The sequence below is a fragment of the Arachis stenosperma genome, chromosome 10, assembly GCF_014773155.1.
Source record: "Arachis stenosperma cultivar V10309 chromosome 10, arast.V10309.gnm1.PFL2, whole genome shotgun sequence".
NCBI lineage: Eukaryota > Viridiplantae > Streptophyta > Magnoliopsida > Fabales > Fabaceae > Arachis > Arachis stenosperma.
Window position 1 is genome coordinate 122,430,302 of NC_080386.1, and position 10,055 is coordinate 122,440,356.

Below are 10,055 nucleotides of genomic sequence, written 5' to 3' on the forward strand. Positions count from 1 at the left end.
TTGTTTGAGGCCCCCTTAAAATCGGAGATGAACGAGTTCTTCGGCGTCTTTCACGACGTAGGACGCGTGGAAGCTGGGGCTGGAGCAATTCTGTTAGATGATGACGGGGGTTGGGCCCTGCGGTGTAGTGGTGTAATCGAGATATCTGTTTCTGGCCTAATGTCCACTGGTGGTTTTGGGGGTGCTTCAACAGAGGAGACGCGACGCTGTGGCATGACTTGCCAGTGTCGTTTCTCGCCTAACGAATGCTGGTGGTTTTCGGTGGGCTCTCAGCATAGGAGAGGCGGCGCAGTGGCGCTACGAGCTCTTCGACGATAGCTTTAGGGAGTGCGGCGGCCAGCACGGTTGAAGTAGGGTGCGAAAGTTGAGCCAAATGACGACGACGACGATGGCGCGGATATGGGGATCGAAGAGAAGGGGAGTGGGGCACTATGATTTTTTTGAGTAAATTGCCATTTTGGCAACCGAATAATTCTGATTTTGACAAAATACACTCCTACATTTGTTTTTGACAAAATGAACCTCCAAAAGTATCTTTCATTTGACAAAGTGAACCGTAACGTTAAGTCAACAGTTAATTTATCTAGTCAATCATAAAATGTTAATAAAATTACTAAATTACCCTCACTTTTTAAAATTACAATTATATTCTCAATATGTCACTCCTCTCTTTTTCATCAGCATCACACTGTTACCCCGCCTCCACCATCATGATACCGCACTCTTATCAACAATAACAACCTACAAATAAACCATTGCCACAAATTAAAGGACTAACACTCACTAATTCAATATGATAATTTGAAGCAGAGCAATAGTGGTGGCAAACAAAGGAGCTATGGGGCTATAGGGAAGATGGTGTGTACAGTAGGCATTTTCCTTTGTTTGTTCTCGATAATACCTTTAACTCTTGGAATCTAGCTCATCTTGCCATCTTTTGTAACCAAATCATCTCCCAAGAAATCCAAAGCAATGTCGTCGGTTTAATCGATTGCGTCTCCATCATTGGTGTCAAGGTAAGTTCTCTCCTCTCTCATATCCCATTTGCTTTGGTTGTTTGGTTGTTGGGGAGAAATTCATAGATGTTCTCTTGCGGTGGTTGTGGTTTGACGTAGGAGAAGGAGAGAGTGTCGTGGCAATGACGGTGGATGAAACAAAAAAAATGGATTTGGCAACAAAATTAAAATTGGAATATGTTCTGTGCTTGAGGTACTCGGAGGCTGTGCATGAAAGTTGAGAAAATGGTGTCGTAGAGAGAGCTTCAGACGGGTGTGAGTTGTTGATGGAAACAACTGCAAGGGAGATATGGCAGGGGTGGTGATAGTGAAAGGAGAATAAATGGAAGATTAGTAATTTTATAAAAAATTAACAATCAACTGAGTAAATTAACTGTTGATTTAATGTTACAGTTCACTTTATCAAACGGAACATATATTTGGGAGTTTATTTTGTCAAAAATAAATATAGGATGCATTTTGTCAAAATCAAAATATTTTGGGTGCCAAAATGACATTTACTCTTTTTTTATCTGTACTGTGAATTAGGGTAAACGGTAAAATTAGATTTAGGTTTGGGTTATTCTAGTGGGATGTTTTTTTCCTTTATTAGGCCTTTGGATGCAGTCCGGATAGTAGTTGGCTGAAGTTAGCTCACCCCTAGTTGGTTATCTAGCAAAATTATTTTTTTATTTGATGATATTCATTAGCCATCGTCTCTTAAGACTGTATTTGATTTTGAAGACAAAATAAGACAAAATATTAAGAATAAGAGACAAAAGGTAGATATACAAAAATTAATATTTTTATATTTTGTTTAGTAATAAACTAAATATAAAACAACACAAATTATAAAAAGTTTAATGTATTCTCTTTTTGTATACAAAAAAATTAAGAAAAAAATAATGATAAAAAATACAATTATAAAAAATTAATAAAAATAATAAAAATAAAAAAATAAATTGTCCATAGGAACGGTGTCAAATAGACGCCTAATTCAGGAGTTATTTTGTCAAACTTGATATTCTTCGTATGTTAAAATGATCAATTCTTCTCTATTTCCAATTTTGACGGGAAAATCAATTTTTTTATTTTGCCAATAATTAACTAGTAAAATAGTGGATGAATAAAGAGTGAAAGAAAAAAACAGAATTGAAGAAAAGTGTTAGAAGATTATCAGAATTTATTATTTTTTGTTATGAATAAGTCATAAATGTTTAAAAGTATGGAATAAAATATGTTATTAGATTATTAGACTAAAAAAGTTAGACTAAAAGAATTGAATTGATGGCTAAATAATGACAAAAAACAATAAATTTTAATAATTTCCTAACATTTTTCTTTGCTAATTATTAGTCGACAAAAATTGGGTTCCACTATTTTTCATTCTTTCTTATCAAATATATGATTCATTCATTAAAAGTAATAATTCTTAAATAATTACATAATGACCACTAAAACCGACAACATAAGAGAAAACGAGGTTTCTCAATAAAAACGAATTACAAACAACATCCAAGTTTCTAAATTTGAGAAAGGAAATTAAAAAAATGTTACACATGATTAATTATTTGTTAGATTATAGATTTATTTTAAAAGAGCCAAATCAATTTTGTCAATTTAACCTTTTGTTCGTTTAACAGGATCACATACACACTATCCATTTTAGTTGAAGCAACTTTGTGTTGCTTCTGGTGTCAGATTCGTTGTTTTCTCAAACGCACTACAAAAATGCTATTCGTACATTAAAATCAGCTACCAATGTATTTGTTTATAAATATATGTGTGATTTAATTTATTTTCAATGCATATTTGTATTCCAACATGTATTTTATACTGGTGGCTGATTTTAGTGACTAATTTTAATATACACGTAGTATAATCATATCAAACTATCAAATATAAACCACTTTACTGCAAAATAAACTCTAGCTCTAGCCAAATGTGACTAGGCCTTGGCGCATGGTAATAATTCATTTGCCTCGTGAGTAACTAGACCTATATTCGAAACTTGATTGAGAATTGAGATAAGTAGTGAATAAATACTTTTAAAGTGTTGTGTGTGAGTGTGTAGTGTAGGTGATTTGTGATGTTGTGATACCTAAGGTTGCAATATGCATATTCTTTCTTGCTATACTCAAACCATTATTGAAATGCTGTCAGCATCTTTGAAAGGACTGGTTAGTGCTTAGGGGAAATGGGTTTCATCTTGAGACTAAAGATGTAGGGTCAATGGTGTTGTTATACAAGCACCTATTGTAAAGACTTTTGTTCTCTAACCAGGGAAAGTAAAAGCCAACCTAACACATCATATCAAAGCCTTGTGTATGCATTCATTGTCACTATATAGTACCACTTCTCAGCATGAACAAAAACACAAATTCTCCAAATGCATGTGAATACACACGTCAAAGTCACCACCACTATCTCTTTTTAATAAGATATAATCAAAGAAATGAATAAATTGTTCTTGAAAAATTGAACACCAGCTACTCCCAAACATGTCCCTTTCCTTACATGGTCAATTGAGGTGAAAAATCAAGAAGTCATTTTAGATTGAACAGTTTTTTGCACTTTGATTTTTATGTTCTTTCTCTACAGATTCCAAATCTACGACCCAAATAAAAATAAAGCTAAAATTCAATACAGCAATCATGTAACATGCAAGAGGATCTATCCATCAACATGAAAATATACCTGCCCATTTTATAGTTACTTTCAAGCAATAATGCAGTCAAACAACAAAGTATGTGGTAAAAAGTTAAAAAAGGAAGAAAAGAAAGACACTAAGAAGATGAACTCTTTTTGTTACATGAATCAAGCACATAACCTCTAAAGCATTGCTTAGTACTACTACTTTGATATGTCTCAGCAGATATATTTTTAGCTTGAAGGTGAACCACTGGTATGTTTCCCAAGATTTGATGGCTGCGGACTAGGAGTTTGCTTCAACTTTACCTCCTTACCTTTTGATCCTAGGCTGCTTTCCCCTCTCAATTCGGTTACTCGAGGGCTTGGAATCCTTCTTGTTAGTTGTGGGCTACTAGCAGGTCTTATATCACCAAATGAAGTTGGGGTTGAGCTTGATGTTTTTGGGCTTTGGGTCCGGCGGAACTCTCCACGACTCCTTGTAATAATTTCATCAAGAATTTCACCACCACTGATATTTACTGCTGCCTGACCATTTGGATCCTGCTAAGTAGATAGTAAGATAGACATGGAACTACAAACAGAACAACAGCTTTCAACAGACATATAAGGCTGCGTTGCTTGTTGTACTAATTCGATAACAGTTAAGCAAATGAGTAGCTCAAATTACTTACATCAAGGGAAGCATTGAAGGAAATGGCAGGTGCTTCCTCAAATGATGCAGCATCCAGCTCTGAAAGATGTGCTCCTTTGAAAAACTTAGGAAGGATATATTGCCGTACCGGGACAAGAAGCATGATCAACAATGGGAATAAGACCCCGGCGATTGGTATCCACGTTAGGCCAAAGCAGAGAAGTAAGTAAACTGTTTGAAATATGGTAAACATGGCAATTGTTTTGAACGGCACCGTCTCCACGAATGTAGCATGGTATTCCTCCAGCAGTCTATTAAAGTAGGAAACAAACAATGGGGTCATCATCATCTTCAACCTCTTAAGATGGAATGTATGCAAACGCATAGATACATGTTAACATGGATGTAAATGTAGGTGTGAAAGAATATGCACAACTAAAACCAGTTACAAACTTACCACTCACAAATTTGACTAAGAAAAACATTTATATAAACATGTAGTGGAATTCATAAAAGCTGATCATGAAAGGAATGAATGTCTTGGAAAAATATTCAAATTCATAAGTCCTGTAACTAAGGCAATGATAAAAATGTGAGCATGAATATACTTGTATCTTCTGCTTGGAGCCGTGAAAAGATACAATATTCTTTCCCAAAACTGATTTCCAGGCAAGCTTTCGATTGCCATGAAGGCAAAGTAACCCCAAAGAACTGAAGAAGGTATCTTCTTCAAAAGAGGCATGGCAGCAACACAAGCTCCAACCATCAACGACTGCAGTAGATTGCTAAGGCGTTGCTCTTTAACTTCGAATGGCAAAAGATCATCAATGTCCTTATTCACATCGAAGACAACCTCATCAACAGGAGCATCAATGTATCCTTGACTTGAAGCCAGTTGAATGGTTGATTCCTTCAGCTCCTTCAGGCCCTGATTGATGGGTGAAACAAAGGATTAAGGAGAAAGAAGATCAAAAAACTTTCAAATCAAATGGAAATACCATTAGGATTAAAATTACCAAGGTAGGTGGCATTTGAGGAACCAAAGGAGTCTGCATTTCGTCATATGCTTCTCGCATACTTTGATATAACTGACTCAGATTCACATTTCTCCGCATGCTTTTTCGTGCAGTAGATACAAGCTTATTTCGTAAAAGCTACTCCAAATGAAACAAATATCCATCATAATCAATTAGCTTAGTTATAAATAGACAAGACTAAAGAAATCAGGCAATAACAGTTTGTCAATAACCTGATTAAGAGAAAAGAAACAAAACGATATCTAAGAGAATTAAAATTATTCGACTGTAATTTTGAACAAAATCCAAGCAAATCTGTAAGACAGTCAGGTTATGATTAATGATTGAGATATGTTCAAAGTTATTATAACTGACACACCTGATGTTTTAGGGTAGCTAAGCTTTTGGTATGCATTGGAGATTGTGGAATCACACCATTTGAAGGAGGGATACCAATAAGCCCACAGAGTATGGTCTAGCAAGCAACATGAATATGAATTCATAAGGGATATATTTTGCTAGATGTAGTAGAAAGTGGGTAGCTATTCCACTACTTCTGTTGCAATTAAATTGACAGGTTTTCAAAGAGGATACATACCATAATTCCCAATATTAGCAAGTCATAGTGATAAGATGGGGGTTTTCTTAGATTGAACTCCTCCTGTTGTGCAAGCTGTGATGAAACGTTGTGATCAAAGTAGTAAAGCACAGCAATCATAGTTGCTGGTATAAATGCTCCAATAATATATAAGATCGGCACATCCAACATCTCCTGCGAAAAAGTTTTTAAAGAAAATTTGAGCAATGAACTATGCTTGCTTTGCAAGGGGCAAAGCAAGAATGAGGCCTTCCATATAGTGACATTACCTTGATAACAGTCCAATTTGAGTATGCACCAGGAGACCATGGATTTGGACTGAAAAGTCGCCTGGGGATTCCCCTTGGAACTTTATTAACAGGTATATAAGAAACAGAAGTCCACACAAGAACCATTATAGGGACTCCATAATCAGCTATTAATCCCCTTAGCCAACCTATTAATGTGACCAGAGTTTAGAAGAATGAAATCTTGATAAAACAAGCAACTTTTGACTGGGAAGACATTTTCCAATTGAGAAAAAGGAAAATAGGCCTCAAAGTACTTGATGACATGAAAGTAGTTTATTGAAATCATATCAAATTTGCACTCTATGTTGAAATGTAAATGACTGAATTTCAGATCTCGACCTAGAAGTATAACCAATACCTGTCCCATAACGCCAGGATCTAGCCTTACGGCTCTGTAGTCCGGTAAAAAGAAGGCCAAATGACAAGACCAACGCAAACATTCCATTGCCAAACAGCCAAGAGGATTGGAGTGCAATCTGATTACTACTACCTTCACTCTGGTTCTTAGGTACACCAAATTCTTCAACAAGTCCCTTTGAAATGGAGATCATTAACATTATTATTAAACCAAAATTTCATTTACATAATCTTTAATGGGAGTTTCCACAAGAAAAGGGGCTCATGGTTGAACAATACTCACCTTTATGGCCTGCTGCATAAAGAGCATTGCAATTAGCAAACCAAATAGTTCACCAGCAACGCGTGTGAATCTGTTGATTATGGAGCATGCACCAAGAATGGAAAGCAAGAAAAGCAACAAGGCAGTCCAAACACACACCCTGAAAGTAAAATAAGACAAAATAAATAAATAAATAAATAAAGTGGAGAAAGTTATTTCAGATTCATTGGTAGTTAGTCCTAAACTTATAAAGAACACAACATTCAAGGAACTCAAAAGATACCATCCAGTCCAAGGTAAGAACAATTTGTGTCCCAAATCTTTTCTATCCTTTGCAAAGTTGTACATGAATGTGTACATCAGAACTGTGGGCTCAGCTACACCTACAATGAGGAGTGGCTGACCTCCAAAGACCGAGTGGATAATGCCGCAAATAGCTGTTGATGCAAGACTATGCACTGCAGTGAGAGTTCCATCTGTAGAAAATGATAAAGCATTTCTTAGCAAACAGTGGTTGAAATACTAAAATTACAATGAACCTGAAGATTTTTCTTGTACCAGTATTTCTCTCCAGTTGCTCCCCGAAAGATATAACCGGAATTGCTGAAGCAAAAAATATGTATGTTGTTGGGGCCAGGATCCTATATAACAGTATAACACAATGTCAAGATTCATCTACAAATTTTCTTGTATAAAACTCAAGCAAAATGTTCAAAATTTTGTATGCAACAGGCATGATTTTGGTTCAAAATTATGGCAGCTAATTAGATTACCAAAAGTAACAACCATCAACATTATATCACAAACCTGAAACCAGATTGGAATCCACTTGTCCAGTCTTGCTTGTAGCACAAAATTCTCGCTTTCAGGTCATTCTTAATCCCACGGAAGGGAACAAATGTTTCTTCCATGAAAGTCTTGGACTACCAAGCAATTAAAGTCTATCTTATGTTCTGGTTTATTGACTACAAAGAAGCAGCAGATGAAATTGAAAGATGCTGATTCACTTCAAGCCAGCTCTAGAGGTTAAAGAAACATTGATTAAGACCGCATGTACAAAATTTCGGATAAATCTCTGGGCAGGGAAAACAGAATCCTACATATCATCCTAAACAGGAAAGAAGGAAGAAGGTATACTCATTTTGTTTTGGTTGTTGAGAAGATTATCATCAGGCCCTTGATAAAGGGGTCAAAAATTAATGAATCCAAGCTTAAGAATTTACATATCAAATAATAATCTATGAACTTTTCCACATATATTGGTTATGTCTAACAAAAGAATGAGTCAGTAATTGAACAAAAAAACACAGTTGGAATTACATATCCAACCGAAACTTTATCAGAGATTTTGTTCTTCAATAGTCAACAAGAAGAAAAGACACTCTCCACAAAGCTTTGATTGAAGATTAGCGTTCAGCCATGGCAAAGCCTAGATCCAAGACCAACCCTTTCTCTTGATTATCCTCCATATGCTATCTAAGTTGAAGCAAAAGTGGCAGCATTCCAGTTACATATGCAATATCCGGAGAGTGTCTTAACTAACTAACTAACTAACGAAAAGCCATCATCACAGCCTGCATTTTCTTATGTTTCAGAAGCTGCTGATGAGAAGAATGAGCATGGAAAGAACACAAGAATAAAAGATTAACGAGATTCCATGATTGACAAAAAACCCATGATTGGAAATGCTTCACAACACTTTTGAGGATCTGGGCATTAACTGGAAAAGCCAAAAGGGTACCTTAATCTGAAGTCAAAATTACATTTTTCAGCAAGGAGCACTAGAAATGGGAAAGAAAGCAAAGACTTGGAGCAGACAAAAGAACAAGCAGGTAGTGTGCAGTTTACATTTAAGTTTGATTCTTGAGACACAACAAAGATTGAGACAAACCCAAAAGACCAACACAGAAGAGAGAAGAACAAACTAAATTCCAATGAAGCACAAAAACAAGGAAATGAAGACAATTAGTATTATTATATGAGTGAGATCTTTGTCAAATTGAAAGAACAGGCAAAAAAGGGTGCAATGAGAGGGATTTTTGTTTGTGTGGCAGAGATGATTGTAATGGGCAATTTGGGTTTAGTTATATATAAATTTCTTGAATGAGGATTGAAAGTGGTAATATGAAATATCAGAAAGAGAGAGTTGGTAGTGCTGAGGTAGTAAGCAGAAGCAGCTAAAATGAGTGTGACACAGTAAACAAATCATAAAGCAAGACATAACAGCACACACAGATAAACAAGTTGTTTTGGTAACCGTTCAGGACAATGATAGTTGCGTGTTCAAAGTTATTTTATTTTAGGCTTTCTTTTTCTTTTTCCTTAACAGAAAATAGCGAAATAAGAAAAGATTTTGTGCTGTTTCATGCTGAAAGGAAAGAGAAAAAGAGAAGAAAAAAAAGTAGGTAAATTTTCCATTTACTTTTAAGAAGGTGAAAATTCAAGTGAAGTCGATTTTATGTGAAGTTAATATTTGAAAGTCGTTAGATAAAAATTTAGTCAAATCAGTTAAATCATCTAACGGCTTTCAAGTATCAACTTCACGTGAAGTCAACTGTACCTGAGTTTCTACCTTTTAAAAATCCTTTAATATTATGATTTTGAGTAAATCATCCGATTCAAAAAAAATTATTACATAATATGTTTTTAGGATTTAAATTGTGTTATAATTTTACTTTTTATATATTTAATTTATTTTTTATTTTATATAAAATCTCAATTTTTAATAATAAATAAGAATTTTATTTGAGATTTATAAACAATAATAATAAATAAGCTAAAAATTTTAGTAGTAGATATTATAATCAACTTAAATTAGTCAAATAGCTAATTTTTTTATCTGATTAAATAAGTATTAGAATTTAAATTTTATTTTATATATACAATAATTTATTAATCTGAAGATCCGTAAACAAAAAAAAAAAAAAAAAACTTGTATGCATTATGAACCTTATTATATAGCTAGGGATTAATTAAATCAACTTGAGTTATATGACTCTTTTTTTTCTCTCAATGTTTATTGATATCTTATGTTATTAAAAAGAAGTAGTTCAATTCATGTTAATTGTAAAAATGATCAGTCACTAAATTTTTAGCCCTTTGAATATTGAAAACGTTACATGCATGATCATCTTTTTGACATTCACTGTTAAAAAGTTATTAAATAACTGTTACTGATGTGAGACATTAGTGAGTAATGTGAAAGAGTACAAAAATATAATGATATTTCAACATTAAAAAAAATAATTTAGTTA

At 34.4% G+C, this 10,055-nt stretch overlaps 1 protein-coding gene across 2 annotated transcripts; it reads right to left on the minus strand.

Moving 5' to 3' along the window:
- Positions 1-3,669: 3,669 nt before the first annotated feature.
- LOC130955063 (boron transporter 1-like) lies at positions 3,670-8,952 on the minus strand. Of its 2 annotated transcripts, none has more exons than XM_057881841.1 (12): positions 7,609-8,952; positions 7,360-7,442; positions 7,085-7,277; positions 6,823-6,961; positions 6,541-6,715; positions 6,162-6,328; positions 5,893-6,066; positions 5,674-5,769; positions 5,295-5,432; positions 4,887-5,206; positions 4,319-4,589; positions 3,670-4,190 (listed from the first exon to the last, which is right to left on the minus strand). In XM_057881841.1, the coding sequence occupies exons 1-12, from the start codon at positions 7,710-7,712 to the stop codon at positions 3,879-3,881; spliced, it is 2,172 nt and encodes a 723-aa protein (XP_057737824.1). In that variant the 5' UTR covers positions 7,713-8,952; the 3' UTR covers positions 3,670-3,878. The 2 variants fall into 2 exon arrangements, with proteins under 2 accessions (XP_057737824.1, XP_057737825.1); XM_057881842.1 differs by having other exon boundaries at positions 3,670-4,187; positions 7,609-8,948.
- Positions 8,953-10,055: the final 1,103 nt, after the last annotated feature.

What these genes read in the sequence shown, in the direction of transcription:
- LOC130955063 (XM_057881841.1), bottom strand. Translation starts at nt 7,712, where the DNA reads ATGGAAGAAACATTTGTTCCCTTCCGTGGGATTAAGAATGACCTGAAA. An exon ending in GGATTCCAATCTGGTTTCAG is followed by an intron (nt 7,443 to 7,608) that starts GTTTGTGATATA and finishes ACTGTTATATAG; the next exon opens with GATCCTGGCCCCAACAACAT. An exon ending in TAGCTACCCTAAAACATCAG is followed by an intron (nt 5,433 to 5,673) that starts GTGTGTCAGTTA and finishes CATTTGGAGTAG; the next exon opens with CTTTTACGAAATAAGCTTGT.